At 43.7% G+C, this 15,396-nt stretch overlaps 1 protein-coding gene across 32 annotated transcripts in view; it reads left to right on the top strand.

Annotated features, from left to right (window-relative positions):
- The window catches only part of HUWE1 (HECT, UBA and WWE domain containing E3 ubiquitin protein ligase 1), a 133,401-nt gene that overhangs the window by 43,045 nt on the left and 74,960 nt on the right, over nt 1–15,396 (top strand). For 22 of the 32 annotated variants that reach the window (XM_078386518.1, XM_078386523.1, XM_078386521.1 and 19 more), the window contains 15 exons: nt 680–832; nt 4,714–4,776; nt 6,475–6,552; nt 7,527–7,574; nt 7,666–7,734; nt 8,854–8,953; nt 9,864–9,964; nt 10,507–10,657; nt 10,758–10,885; nt 11,806–11,946; nt 12,218–12,329; nt 12,995–13,156; nt 13,245–13,346; nt 14,518–14,598; nt 14,805–14,911. In XM_078386518.1, coding sequence (XP_078242644.1) covers nt 680–832; nt 4,714–4,776; nt 6,475–6,552; nt 7,527–7,574; nt 7,666–7,734; nt 8,854–8,953; nt 9,864–9,964; nt 10,507–10,657; nt 10,758–10,885; nt 11,806–11,946; nt 12,218–12,329; nt 12,995–13,156; nt 13,245–13,346; nt 14,518–14,598; nt 14,805–14,911 — 1,596 coding nt within the window. The remainder of the gene's footprint in view (nt 1–679; nt 833–4,713; nt 4,777–6,474; nt 6,553–7,526; nt 7,575–7,665; nt 7,735–8,853; nt 8,954–9,863; nt 9,965–10,506; nt 10,658–10,757; nt 10,886–11,805; nt 11,947–12,217; nt 12,330–12,994; nt 13,157–13,244; nt 13,347–14,517; nt 14,599–14,804; nt 14,912–15,396) is intronic. The other 10 variants (XM_078386529.1, XM_078386531.1, XM_078386528.1 and 7 more) reach the window with 1 other exon arrangement.

Here is a 15,396-nt window from a genome sequence, read left to right on the forward strand (position 1 = left end):
TAGTTTTGTACATTAATCAAAGTATTATTTGTAGCACACTCTTAATCTTCCATGTATGTTTGACCAGTATTGCTATCTTAGTGTTTTAAGTTAAGAGCAGGGGCATTGAAGACTAATAGCTTAGCCACAGGTATATCCTGAGTCTATAGCAGCGGTGTGATTTGAATTGTGCTATCTCATGACTAGCACAATGCGGTGGTGCTACAACAGTGTTTCCCAATCTTGTGTTTCCCAACACAGAGTGTTGACTGGGAGATTGTGGGCTGCCTTATGTGTTCTGACCCTTGTTAAATAATTTCTTGCTTGAACGTTCAGAGCAGGATATTAAAGTTAGCACACATGTTTATGTATAAGAAGCAGGTCCTTTTGGGTAGAAAGAAACCTCTACTTTCTGAAAAGGAGTGACTACCCTATTAAAAGTGCCTTTTTATTCAAGTGTGACCTTTTATGCAAATGTGGCCTTTTTATGCAAATGTGAGATTTTTTGGTAATTATAAAAGGGGGCTGTGACTTTAAAAACATTGGAACTCCCATGCTGCAAACTAATGAGGGCCAAGTGATATGTGTTCCATTTCAGTTCTTCCATTCAAATGGAAGAACTGAAATCTATATTTGGAAATGAGGGTAACAATGGCTTTAGGCATGTGTTAAATGCACCCTGTCCTCTGTCTTCACCTAGCATTTGACAACACTGTTGGCATCCTCTGATATGCAAGTAGTGCTTGCAGTGCTAAACCTCCTGTATGTGTTCAGCAAACGCTCCAATTACATCACACGCCTGGGTTCTGACAAGAGGATGCCTCTTCTGTCTCGGCTGCAGCATTTGGCAGAGGTAAGTAACTGAAAAATAAACAACCAATGAAGTCATAGTTTATAATCTTATACCTTCTGTACCTCATCCCCCTCCTGAAGTTCTTAATGATGACTCAGAATGTCACATATGTAGCTAGAATTAATTTAAAACAGTTTTGTTCATCTGGCGCACATTTGGACACGCAAGCATTGTATGTCTTCCATTCAGATCCATTCTGAACAGCTGGCACATTTCTCCACTTTTGTTTCTCACCTTCACAACCAAAGGCCTTGCCCCTTGTGTTTGGCTTCCCCTTTTGCCTTTTGGGGTGTCTGCATGAGCCCATCTTACTCAGTGCTTCCTTGAGTACAGTGTCCCAGATAAATATCTCCATTATTCCTACTGCCAAGGCGTCAAGGCATATATAGTGGAGAATAGGAAGCTTAAATATCCTGCTTTGGTGTGTTTTAAGATTCTTCTAACGTAGCTACCAATTTTTTGTGTGGCATTGAATACAAATTAGCTGTTAAGGACAAAGCTGAGCACCCTCAAGTTTGCTCAGCTGCCATTGATCCTGTTTCTGTGGCCCCTGTCCAACCCCAGGTGACTTACAGAGATTGCTTGTTGTTCAACAGAGTGAGACAGTAGGAACCTGATGCCTGTTCCATTTAGCATTGCTCTTTTCTTTGCCATGTGGTGAGTCAGCATGTAGCTCTGCCATGTGAAGGGAATCCAATCTGGATAGCTTCAGGGTTGCTTTATTTTTGGCAGACTCGACTTTTACGCTTGCTGATTGTGTGAGGGTTACTTTCCTATGACAGTTCCCCTGTTGATCCCACTGTACAGTGAGAAATGGGAGCCAGGGCATGAAAGCACGTGAAGCAAAATGAGAGATAGAATTTTTTTAAAAAAGAAGCATGGATCAAACAAATCAAAGTTGCTATATCTTGGGTAGGGGGAAGAAGGAACCAAAGTTCTTTTTGAGCAATCAGCCTGAGGAATAACTTAGGATATAATGGACACTGACTTGTGAAGAAAAAGAATTGTGAACATTTCCACTTATGTGTGGCAGCTTATTCATAGTCCTGTATAGACCCAAGATGGATTTCTCAGTAACCAAATAAAATTCAAAGATAGGGTACTGGAAAGACAATCCAGTTCAAGCTTTTCATGCTTACCTGCTCCATACATATCTCAACAGGTCTTCTTAATTGTATGAAGTGTATGAATTTTCCTTCATTAGTACCTTATATCTATATACTTACCTATAATATTTATTTGTTGTTGTTGTTGCCTACATGTTATCATTTGGACGATGCAGATGGGACGGCCCTTTCTCTTTTGAGCAAATTAGATTTGCTATTAAGTATAATCTGTAACGGCGTCTGTTTCAGGGAGCCATGATATACTGACCCTGGACTATGGTGTTAGTTACCTTTAATGAAGGCCATTTTTGGTATACATTTGACAGTGATAGAGTGCTCTCAGCACAGGCACAAACAGTGATTCAGCAAGCTATTTCAAATAGCTCTGGATGCAACTGAGCATCACCACTAGCTGTGCTGACTAGCTTTCTGGGAGTTGTAGTACAACAACATCTGGGGATTCAATGTTGGAAACAACTATAGACAAAGCCCTTTATTACCTTCTTCTCAATTAAAAAAATCCCTAATTTTCAAAGCAAATTGTAACTTCATATCATAATAAATAAACATAGAACCTATATACAGTGGTGCCTCGCATAACGATGTTAATTGGTTCCAGAAAAAAAAACGTTATGTGAAAACATCGTTATGTGAAGCACCATTTCCCATAGAGATGCATTGAAAACCGGATAATCCGTTCCAATTGGAACGGATTATCCGGTTTTCTCTCTCCCCCCGCGGCTTGGATCTGACCCACGGCGGCTACCTCAGCCATGGCTGGACTCCCTAGAGTCCGGCCATGGCTGGGGTAGCCACCTCGGCTCGGATCCAAGCCCCGCTGCTCAGCTGGGGGAAAATGTCGGCAGTGGGCTGCGGCCTCGGAAGGACCCCGAAGCCACCGTCCCCTGCCGACAATTCCCTTCCGAGCTCCGGGGACAGGCTGGGGGATGAATCGGGAAGCTTGAAGCCTCTCCGCGCTGCTTACCCAGGCCGTTCCCGGACTTCCAGAAGTCTGGGAACGGCCGGGGTAGGCGGCGCGGAGAGGCTTCAAGCTCCCCGATTCACCCCCCAGCCTGTCCCCGATGCTTGAAGCCTCCGGGAACAGCCTGGGTAGGCGGCGCGGAGAGGCTTCAAGCATCGGGGACAGGCTGGGGGGTGGACCGGGGAGCTTGAAGCCTCTCCGCGCTGCTTACACAGGCTGTTCCCGGACTTCCAGAAGTCTGGGAACGGCCGGGGTAGGCGGCGCGGAGAGGCTTCAAGCAGCGGGGACAGGCTGGGGGGTGGACCGGGGGCTTGAAGCCTCTCCGCGCTGCTTACACAGGCTGTTCCCGGACTTCCAGAAGTCTGGGAACGGCCGGGGTAGGCGGCGCGGAGAGGCTTCAAGCAGCGGGGACAGGCTGGGGGGTGGACCGGGGGCTTGAAGCCTCTCCGCGCTGCTTACACAGGCTGTTCCCGGACTTCCAGAAGTCTGGGAACGGCCGGGGTAGGCGGCGCGGAGAGGCTTCAAGCTCCCCAGTCCACCCCCCAGCCTGTCCCCGATGCTTGAAGCCTCCTTGCGCCGCCTACCCAGGCTGTTCTCCGGATTGCCAGGGCTGGAGATCGGAGCGGACAGAGAGGCAGCCCGAAGCTCGAAGGGGTTTGCGAAGCTGGCTTTCTAGCCAGCTTCGCAAACACCCTCCCCGCCGCCCGTCAGCTGTTCTTCGGGCTGCCTCTCTGTCCGCTCCGATGTCCAGCCCGGGTTGCCAGGGCTGGAGATCGGAGCGGACAGAGAGGCAGCCCGAAGCTCGAAGGGGTTTGCGAAGCTGTCTTTCTAGCCAGCTTCGCAAACACCCTCCCCGCCGCCCGTCAGCTGTTCTTCGGGCTGCCTCTCTGTCCGCTCGGATCTCCAGCCCGGGTTGCCAGGGCTGGAGATCGGAGCGGACAGAGAGGCAGCCCGAAGCTCGAAGGGGTTTGCGAAGCTGTCTTTCTAGCCAGCTTCGCAAACACCCTCCCCGCCGCCCGTCAGCTGTTCTTCGGGCTGCCTCTCTGTCCGCTCGGATCTCCAGCCCGGGTTGCCAGGGCTGGAGATCGGAGCGGACAGAGAGGCAGCCCGAAGCTCGAAGGGGTTTGCGAAGCTGGCTTTCTAGCCAGCTTCGCAAACACCCTCCCCGCCGCCCGTCAGCTGTTCTTCGGGCTGCCTCTCTGTCCGCTCGGATCTCCAGCCCGGGTTGTCAGGGCTGGAGATCGGAGCGCACAGAGAGGCAGCCCGAAGAACAGCTGATGGGCGGCGGGGAGGGGTTTGCGAAACTGGCTCGAAAGCCAGCTTCGCAAAAAAAACCCACCCATCAGCTGTTCTTCGGGGCTCGCTCTCTCCACCCCCTGAAACACAGCTGATCAGTGGGGGCTTTGTGATGATCGTGGGGAAGCGCTTCCCCACAATCATCGCAAAGCGATTTTCCCCCATTTAAAACATCGTAATGCGATCGCTTTTGCGATCGCAAAAGATGAATCGTTATACGGATTCATCGTTAAACGGGGCATTCGTTAAACGAGGCACCACTGTATTCTGATTGCCAGCCTGGCAGGTCTTTACACAAACTTCAGTGAAAAAGATGAGGAAAAACTGAAATATTATTCCTATTGATATAGATGAAACCAAGTGTCATAAAATGTATTTTTCTGTGACCAGGACCAGTTGAAGAATAGTGCTGAACTGTCCCTTTATGATTATATCATGCGTTTGTATGGCTTGGGGGTTTCACTCATTCCTTGTGTTGCTCCTTCTTTCTTGTGCAGAGTTGGGGTGGCAAGGAGAATGGTTTTGGCCTTGCGGAATGTTGTAGAGATTTGCACATGTTGGTAAGTATTCTCTTTTGAGTTTTCCCCTTTTCTTCTCTTCCTGAAGTTGGTAGTTTGGTTCACAGCATGTGAAAATAATACCTAGTTGGTTTCTCATGTATATTCAAGACAGTCTTGTGCCAAGGCTCTCATGCTATTGTGTCACACTCTGTTGGTGTTAATGGCAGCTCTGACAAGCAGTTGGTTATCTGCTCTTGTAAAAAACAGATTTATCTTTTTGAATGAACAACAGTCCTCTAAAATACAGTATGTTTCTGCAGTGTTTTTAATATCTAGCAAAACGACAACATATTACCTGGAGTGGGATTTGTAAATGTTATGTCTTGAAACAATACATCATAGAGTTAGGAGCTCAAGACTCCAGTGTTCAGATTTGGGAGCTGTCATTCTCTTTTGCTAGTCTAGAGATCCTCTCTTTTTTGGAATGTGCAGTACCTGATAGTAGGAAGAATATTTTATAAGCTTTGGAACTTCTTGGTTCGGTATTTTGAGATGCCTCTCCCCTGCTCACACTGCACAGTTCTTATCTTCTTCCCTGGTGATGGCTTGAATTGTTAGAGATACCGGCTCATGATACTTCTGTTGACAGTCTTGTTTGGAACAGCTCTGTTCCTTTAAAATTGTCTATACTTACTTCACTGATGAGAAAGCAGTATACACTGGTTGTGAACTGGTTGCACTCTGAAATAAAACAGCATTAGTCTGGGCAGAATCATACATTTCCACGAGCAGTAATTTTTCGGAGAATGAGAGTTTCAGTCGGTTACAGCATACCCACTGAGATGTTGATTCTTGTAGAGATAATTTCTAGGAACACTGTGGTATCAACATGGATGATGTTGTAGGTGCTATCACACCAAAACAGTGACAGTTACTCTAAACCTCTGGAATAGGAAGTAAATAGTCTTTTAAGGTGCTTCCTGGCTTGCTGGTAGAGTCACTGTTGAGAGCAATGTCAGGAAGTGTCCCAAATACCTTTTTTTGTACCTCCTGCCAAGGCTTACATAATTCATAGGGCTCACAAGATCTGAGGGCATCTTTTGAAAACCCACTTTGACCTGGGGTTAGAAATTTTCCATTATGTGCTTCAGCTCTTGCAGTAAGCTTACATGACCCGGAAAATGCACGGATGAGTTGTTTTGGATGCTAGATAAGCACACTGGGTGGGAATACTAAAAACAGAAATAGAGAACACTGCTTAGTTATGGCAGGGTGGATAAAAATCAGTGTGTGTGTTTTTAAATCAAGTTGGTTTAAATCACAATTTAAATTTTAAAAATTGATTTTTTTAATTTAAATTGTAAAACAAATTCATTTTTTAATTTAAATCAATTTGATTTAAATCAAATCCACCCTGACTTATTGTGCCTAATTGGGATATTCCTGTGGTGTTCTTGATATCAACAGACTTTGCTCAGCATCACAGTATCTTCATACATAAACCTAGTTTCTTAAATAATTTCCCCCCTCCTGCTTGTACATAGTGACATAAGGAAATTGGGGGTGGTGAAAGTCAGATTACTGGAAACAGGTGATCTCAGTGCCAGGATGCAATGTTCTTTGAGCTAGTGTTGTTTTCTTGCCTTCCCCCAGTGCAGAGAGAGTGGTTTGAGGGTTTTTTGTTTTTGTTTTTGTTTTTTTTGGAGAGAGTGTTTGCCATCTGGTTTGTTCTGATTCCCTACTGTGATCTGTACACAGAAATACCCTCCCAGTGCAACTACACTACACTTTGAATTCTATGCAGAGCCAGGGGCCGAGGTCAAAGTGGACAAAAGGGTGAGTCTCCTACAGACTTGTTCTTGTAGGGTTCTGTGGGAAGCGGGTGGGAGCCAGATTTGGTGAGTGGACTCACATGACTTGGAAAAGAAACTTTGCAAGTTGCTTCTTGTTCAGTCTGTAAGAGAAGCATGGAGCCCTGTTGCCAGAGAGTGAGTGCTAAAGTAGTGGAAGTTACTTTAGGTAAGAGAAAGTACTGGCAGCCACTCTTCCTATTCTCAGATGCTTTTAGTAACTTGATCAATTCAATTTGGAAGTTAATGCAGCCTATCCAACGTAGTGTCATTGCTTTAACTGCTGTGCCCTGGAATTCGATATCTCGTTTTTTTTCCTTCTTAAACACAGTAGTGACAGGGTAGGGGTTCAGAAGGGCTGAAGCCAGTTTATTGCCTTTTGCGTCTGGAAGAGCTTGCTGTCTTTTGTTTTGAGAATCTTTCTGGTAAGGCTCTTGTCTGTTGGAGACCCTTCTAAAGCTATCTTCTTTTCCCAAGTTCTATACTGGGCCCTGTTACATTTCCATAGTGACTTAGGTGCCATTACTGTTTAGGCTAAGACTTGAGCAAAAGACATACTTTGATCAGCATTCCCAGAAGGCAGCACTTCAGAGCAGGATGTGGATTTATTCTGACACTTCCAAGGTCAATCTCCTCTTTCTGGCTATGAAGAGACTATCCTCCGTTTTGCTTCTCTAAATGCTTGTTTTATCCCCCTATAGGTGTGGATTTATGGGGAAGCAGTTTTTTTTTTAAAAAATCAAATAGATTTTGCTTATACAGTAATTCCTGTTGAGATGCATTTGAATAACCCACAAAGCCAGCTCTGTTTTTTAGGCAGAGCCACAATTCGGTACTGAGCTATAGCTCCTGTGGCTCTTTCTGAAGCAGATCTGTGCTACAGCTGCCCCTGTGCCCTGGCTTGCAAACGAGAGATTGAAACTGACTGCCCAAAATCTGTTTTTGCTTTTTTCTTCTCAGACTACCAGCAACACACTACATTATATCCATATAGAACAACTTGACAAGGTAAACTAGTCCCTGCCCCTTTAATCCACTCAATATGGTCTTACTTTTTGTGTTCATTGGCTTCTAAGTGGCTGTTGTTTCCCCAATACAGATTTCAGAAAGCCCCTCTGAAATTATGGAGTCCCTCACCAAAATGTACAGCATCCCGAAAGATAAACAGGTATGTTGAAGACTGATGTGGTATTAAGGGTACACTGCAGGACATCTGATTTTATTTAGAAAAAAAATTAACATTGCTTGAAAACTTTGAGAATTTAGAGTTCCTTTAGCAGGAGAACGGTCTCAGGATTGATGAGGCCATCAGTTGAAGTTCCTAAGTTACTTTCCTATTACCTGTTGCAAGTCCAGGCAAGGTTTCACTACTGTGCTCTCAGTATGATCTAAGGGCCTCTTGAGTTATGCTGTGGATGACGGGAGACAGTTTCCCCGATTGCTTCTATTCCAGCTTTCTAGGACTAAATCGATACTTGAAATGAGAGGTTTATTGCATTTATATCATGCTTGTGTGCTTCTCATAGACATCTGGCAGGCTGTGGGGAGAACAAAATGTTGAGTTAGAATTCAGTGACAGCTAACCTTTTAGGGCCCGAGTGCCCAAACTGAAAAAAGGGGGGGGGGAACCACCCCAGTGGGCGGCGGGCCGTGGCAGAACCAAAAGTGGTGGTGGAAGGCAGAATCCCAGGCACGGAGGTGCCTCAAGACCTCACTCCGCATTTGCCGCCTGTGCCAGCTGCTCTGGATCCTGGCCTGCTGCCTGTCAAAGCGCCAGCAACACGGCTGCAGCCGCTTCTGCAGGTTTTGCTGAGGGGGAGGGGAGTAGTGATCCGGCGACTTATGGCTTGTGTGCCCGCAGACAGGGCTCTGCGTGCCAGCGGTTCGCCATCACTGGCTTAGATAGACCTTTGGCTTGATTCAATTCAGCTCTTACATTCTTAAGGGGTAAGAAGAATTGTGTCATCTGAGACTTCAGGGTGAAAATGATGTTTTGAAGATGTTTTCATGTATTTTTTTTTTTAGCAACTAAAAAATTAGCACACTAAGAGGCAGGTTCCTGCCTCCTTGATGTTGTGCTAGTTTTCTACCTGCAGAGGAATATGGGAAGCATTTCCAAATGGGACAGCTCCCCTCCAGATGAGGTGATGGAGCTCCTGCATCTTCATTCTACTGCCAGTAGATCCTGGCTAGTTGACTGTTGATCAGCAATTATTGTTCCAGAGTTACTTGGTTATGGTTTGCTGCTTGGAGCATTATGTTAATCCTCTTAATTATTTTCTTCCAGATGCTGCTTTTTACACATATTCGCCTGGCTCATGGCTTCTCTAATCATAAAAAGCGATTGCAGGCTGTTCAGGCCAGACTGCATGCCATTTCCATATTAGGTGAGGATGGTTGCAAACGAATCTTTACCTGTGGCACTGTCCTGTTTAAAAGAAAGCTGAAGATGTATACAAGTAAACTCTGGGGTAGTGATCAATCCACTTATTTTGTGGAGGATGGGTTTGAAATGCAAAAATACCCACAATGATCTGAAGATGAAGTTTTGCTAATTATGATTCGCGCCTCAGATTCCTTTGTCAATTCTTCCTGTTTCAGCTAGACCAAAGATGGGCACAAATTGTTGTTTGGCACTTCAGCAAATCGGGACCACAGGTGTTGCGCAGGCACCCCAGAATCCCTGCCCCGCCTCCTTCTGTGGGTGCCCACTCAGAGGAGGGGTCATGGTAGGGAAGCCTGGGGCACTGTTTCTGGGCAGGTGCTTGGGGGAGGAGGTGGGTCAGGGAATACGAGGCACCCTCCCAACACCTATGGGTCTAATCTGCCAAACTGTGGTTTGTGCCCATCTCTAATATAGACATTAAAGAGTCCGGAAGAGGAGATAGTGACAAAATAGCTTTACATAGCATAACTTGAATGGGTTCTTGTTTCAAATTTAATCCTCGACCAACCAGTTTTTTTGCAGTCCATATACCAAAGATTATAGTGGTTTTTTTGCGACATTGTTTGAAGGGCATGTATTTTTAGTCATATTCACAGCCACTTTGGGAAAATATGGATGTTTCCATGAGATTAAGAGTTTTGGTTTTAGGACTAAGAAATGCAGATACTAGCAGGGAGCCGATGGTAGCAGTATCATGCGGCTTTGCTTCCTCTCTTGTGGAGGCTTCTAGTATAAACACCATTGATATACGACATCGTCAGGTGACACCTGAAATAATAGGTGGGTTTGTCCCCACTACCAACACACTTCAACTGCAGCAAATTTTAACAGAACTCATTTTCTTTCCACAGTGTATTCAAATGCCTTGCAGGAATCCGCTAACAGCATACTGTACAATGGGTTGATAGAAGAACTAGTGGACGTACTGCAAATTACAGATAAACAATTAATGGTAGGTTGCCTATAGACCTTTCTCTCCAGCCTCAGTTTGGTAAATAAATAAATAAACATAGTCCATTTTTCCCACAAAATTCCGGTATTGGGCCAGATTGACAAGACTGAGATTTTGGAGTTGTTTGTACTTTGCTGTGTGTTTCTTGGGGCTTGCTGTGAGACTGTTTAAGCTTCCTGGGCTTCTGATATGCCTCACTTGGAAATGTGAAGCTTATTTTGGTATTCAAAATTGGCACAGGGTTATCATAGGCATGAGCTTCCCAAAATGTGCGCTGTGGTGCCTCTCACGGTGCCCTGCACCCCCCCTAGTGTGCCAACAAACCAGCCAGGAGCAACACAGAAGCTTTTCTTTGTTGTTGTTGTTGTTGTTGTTTTTTTTCACCAAGACAATGGTGATGACACTGCTTCTGCTCTTCCAGCTCCTTCATGCTTCTTTGTTTCTTGCTCCACCAGCAACTGCTCAGGGGAGCCACAAGTGGGAAAAGTTTGGGAACTGCCGTCATAGCCTGTATGCTTAGTTTCTCCAATTCTCCTTGACAGGACATCAAAGCTGCCTCACTGAGGACACTGACTTCCATTGTGCACTTGGAGCGGACTCCAAAGCTCAGCAGTATTATTGACTGCACTGGAACTGCCTCCTATCATGGATTTCTGCCAGTCCTGGTCAGGAACTGTATACAGGCCATGATTGGTGAGTGTCTGAATTTTGAGTCTATAACGAGTAATGTGGTTTGGCTATCTTTCCCTTGCTGCCAGTGTACTTCAGTGTTGCTCTTTTGCCTCTTTTTCAGATCCTTCCATGGAGCCATATCCTCACCAGTTTGCCACAGCACTTTTCTCCTTCCTGTATCATTTGGCAAGCTATGATGCAGGAGGTGAAGCTTTAGTCTCCTGTGGCATGATGGAAGCCTTACTCAAGGTAATACGGTCTGCTGAGGAGGTTTGGGTAAGACTGGACGTTCAGAAGAAGTGAAGGAGCTCCTTTCTAGCCTCCTATTAGATATAAAAGTTGATTGTGTGATTTTTACCTTGCTCAGAAGAATGCAGAAGGCTGTGGCATTGTTAAATATGAAAATTTCTCCCCCCCCTTTCCCCTCTTTCTTTCCTCGTGCCCCTGCTGTTCTATCTAAAATAACAGTGTTTTGTTCAGTGGAATTAAAAGTGGTAACTCTTGAACAGTAGCTATGTGAAAAAAGTTTTACAGTGCCATGTAACATTCTGCTCTATGGAGCACTGGGCTGCTGAGGCTGAGAAACTAATTCAGGTTAACAAGATGGACTCAGACTTGTCAGTACTAAAGTCCAAATCATACACCTTTTTGTATCTCTGGTTTACCTCAACCAAAGTCTGTTTTGTCAAATTAATCTCTTCTTGAAATAATATGTGTGGGCAATTTGGGATGGAACTTGACTTGATGTCTTTCATTCCTTGACTGTAGAATAATATCCCCAACACTGGCCTTTTAGAAATTAAAATATTTGATAGTCTACCAAGCAGTCCAGTACATACAACCCATGCCTAATTGGTGCTGTTATGGCTTGCATTGAAACAGCAAACTTTAGCATAACTTTAACTATGGGTCAATGCAGACTATGTTGTGCATAGAATATCTCTGAAGGTGCATATGGACATGATCAGACTAATTAAATGCTCTCTATAAATCAGGTTGACAATCATTCATTCACTTGTTGGTTTAAATGAGTCTTCTCTAAGGTTTTTTTTGGAGCGCTGGATGCTTCGCATTGCCATTTTGAGAACTGGGGGTATTCAAATGTTGATCAGTATAATGGTTTTTGCATTCACACATTCTCAACAGCTTCTATATTTCCCCACTCCCAGGTGATCAAGTTCTTGGGAGATGAACAGGACCAGATCACTTTTGTGACCAGAGCAGTCCGTGTGGTGGACTTGATCACAAACCTAGACATGGCAGCCTTCCAGTCCCACAGCGGCCTCTCTATCTTTATCTACAGACTAGAGGTTGGTTAAGTAGTTAGTTCTTCAATATTTTAGCAGTGGGATGAGAATTCCCATCAGTAAGAAGTTACTTTTCTGAGGAAGGCCAGTGATGTTTTCCTATAGGAACTGCATTTGCTACCTGGATTTGCCACATGGTTCGTGTATAAATCTGACTACAGCTAAAAAAAATTAAATTGTTGACAACTTCAATTCTGTAATCTTTTGCAAATGTCTGAAGTCTTGATGTTTATTGTAAGTGCCTTAAGGCTTCTTTTTGTAACTTGTGTTTTAGCATGAAGCAGACCTATGCCGGAGGGAATGTCCCTTTGTAATAAAGCCAAAGATCCAGAGACCTGCAGCTACTACTATGCAAGAAGGTGAAGAGATGGAAACAGACATAGAAGGTGATTTTTTGAAAATTGTGTGGCTTAGTCACACAATTTTATGGAATTATTAATAAACAATTGAACAACATTCAAATGATGAAGACTGTTGTGGTTACAGAGGCTGCTGTGGTTACACTGTGAAAGTAAAACAGGATATTTTTTTAAAAATTGTAACAGTACATATTTCTGGGCTGTCAGAAGGTAATATACATTGTATCAATGTATTAATGTGTTTCATTAGGCTGTCTAGAATTATTTGGAGATGAAATGATTGAAAAAGCATTGCAGGAGTGAAGAGAAACTTTATGCCTCCTCTGCATACGCAAGTAGTGATAGATTAAAAGTGATGTTAGTTTCCTGTTTCAGGGAAGGGAGGATAATAATTGACAATATGAGCTCTGAAGAGCAGCAACATTAATGTAATCATGCCAGCTTTTAGGTAGAATATATGGCTGATAACAATAGCTCTGTAGATATAAGGGTGGAATTAAGGCATACTGTCCCTTCCCATGTTTGAGACGTCCTCTTTTTTTAATGGGAAAGTTGGCTAGGAACCTCTTTCCCTTCCCACTCCCCACCCCCAGTTGCCTAATATCTTTCTCTAACTAGCTTTGTATTGAGTAGTTCTTTTTCACAAATGGAGTCCGCTTCTTCCCTTTTAAAAGATCCTTCTATGTCTTTAGTTTCTGATGTAGCCATGGAGAGCAGCCCTGGGCCTTCCACCTCTGGAGAGCATCGGCAAGAAGTTGTAGTCGAGACAAGGGCCCCAAGTGCCACCACCTCAAGTAGCAGCATCAGCAGTAGCAACAACAGCAACACAAACACAGTAGTATCACCCCGAAGTGGTATGTCCTGACTTGTACACAGGTGCTCTTGTTGTGTTGCCCAAACATTTGACTGACTTGAGTTTTTGGATTCCTTCCCTCTTTCCAGGAGTTCAGTGCATCCCTCAGCGAGCAGCACTTCTTAAGTCCATGTTGAACTTTCTTAAAAAGGCCATCCAGGACCCAGCTTTCTCAGATGGCATACGCCACGGTGAGGCTTTTGTTCTGTCCGGGATGTTAAGCCAGTGGTTTTTGGAATAAATTTCCTTTGAATAAAAATGTGCTGCTCTTATTCAAGAGGTCAACATATGATGTTTTAGGCATGGCTTTGTGTTATATGTCATCAAATTGCATTTGACTTGTGGCAGCCCTGATATGGTTTTCAGAGTATGTGAGATATGGCCAGGGATTTGAACCCGAGTCTTCCAAGTACTGGCTCTGAAAAAAACATCTTCAACAAAGAGAGTTAGCAACCATCCCATTCTAAGATTTAAAACTAAGATTTAAAGGAGGCAAATGGAAGCATAGGGATGTCCAGCTTCTGATAAATGCTTGTATTTGCTCAGTAAAGGTTTCCTCTTTAGTCTGGGTGTTTTAGTCTTCTTATAATGGTCTTATTCAAATCATGTGTAGAACATCTGCAAATTTATCAGTTTTCCTGTGTTGCTTTAGCAGAAGTCTGCCATCACAGAAAGGTGTGAAATCTCACATTGAGCTTTTTGGTGGAATTTGCCCCTGTATTTGGAAATGAACTTCCAGCAATATTAATCATTGCCTGGTCCTTCTGTGAGAGTGTTGCAAAAACTTTCACAGCCTTTTCATTCTGAAACCTCTTCCATAGATTCTTCTCCCCCAATGCTCAGCCAAATCCCTCCCATTATTGTCAAATTCTGTTGCAATGTGATGTGGGTTGCTTTGGTCTGGAAATGGGAAGTAGTGTTTAATCAAAGTTGTATATGTACCATGATGGTGTAGGAGCACAAAGCACCTTTAGAATGTAATATTGAGTGTAAAACCTTGCCTCCGTTTAACCTAGGATTCATTCTTACAATGGGAAATTTACTGACCATTTTTGAATAGATGCTTGAAAATGTACAGACATTATTTACTAATACCTTGAAAGCTAGGTGAATTTACTGAGTATTTTATCCAGTACCTGAGGGTGGAGTTTTATTGCTCTCTGTAGTTCCTTGACTCCTGTCATGGGTAACCAGAACAAATTGTAGAAAGTAGCATGATCAGGTATGGTTGTTTGCTAATGTGCAGATCATAGAACTGAGCTTTTCTCAATGCAGATTTCTTTGGTGAAAAACATACATGTCTGGGTCTAAGTACATAACAATTATTAAAATACTCTGACACTACTTTCTCCTGCCTCACAGTGATGGATGGCTCTTTGCCTACCTCTCTGAAACACATCATCAGCAATGCAGAATATTATGGGCCATCACTCTTTTTGCTTGGTAAGTATGTTTGTATGCAGAGCATTGAGAACAGTCCTTGCCTGTTTTCTCTGGGCTTCAAAGCATCCCTTTTTGATCCATGTCCTTGGGCTTATGCCCTCCTTTACTGAGATGATATTTCTTTCAGCCAGGCTGCCAAAATTCCTTGCTGAAAAATTACACAATTGCATAAATGACTTGCCTCATTTGGTGCTTTTTCTTAACAGCTACTGAAGTGGTAACGGTCTTTGTATTCCAAGAACCTTCACTGCTGTCTTCGCTACAGGATAATGGCCTGACTGATGTCATGTTGCATGCACTTCTTATTAAAGATGTAAGTATCTTTTCGATTATACTTTCTTGGAAAATCTCCAGTTGCTTGCTTTGTATTTGGGAGAGTGGATGATTCTGAGTAACTTTTCATCCCTCATTGCAATGGTTGCCAATTCCCAAAGGTGCAAGTATTTCATGCAAGTGTTTTTGTTAAGAGGGTTTTATACGGAGTCAGTGGGTTAATTGGGCTGTGCCATCTTTAGTATATTCACACCACTGATACTTACATCATAGTTAAATTTATTCTTTTTGCTTTGGTCAATATTAGGATGAAAGGTTTGGAGTCAGGAAAGTACAGTAGTGGTGTTCGCTTCTCTTTATACTTACTCATAGTATTCACTTGTCTTTCTGTTTTCAGTTTCCACTTTTGGATCGTGTCCATATATTTGCATGTATTATTTATTATCCTTCTAAAATCTTGTGAACCTTTTGCTACTCTCTCAAGTTTTTCAAAACTGTAAGGAGGTCATACTGTAGCTCCTGTAT

This window comes from Pogona vitticeps, chromosome 2 (genome assembly GCF_051106095.1).
Source record: "Pogona vitticeps strain Pit_001003342236 chromosome 2, PviZW2.1, whole genome shotgun sequence".
In the NCBI taxonomy this organism is placed as follows: domain Eukaryota; kingdom Metazoa; phylum Chordata; class Lepidosauria; order Squamata; family Agamidae; genus Pogona; species Pogona vitticeps.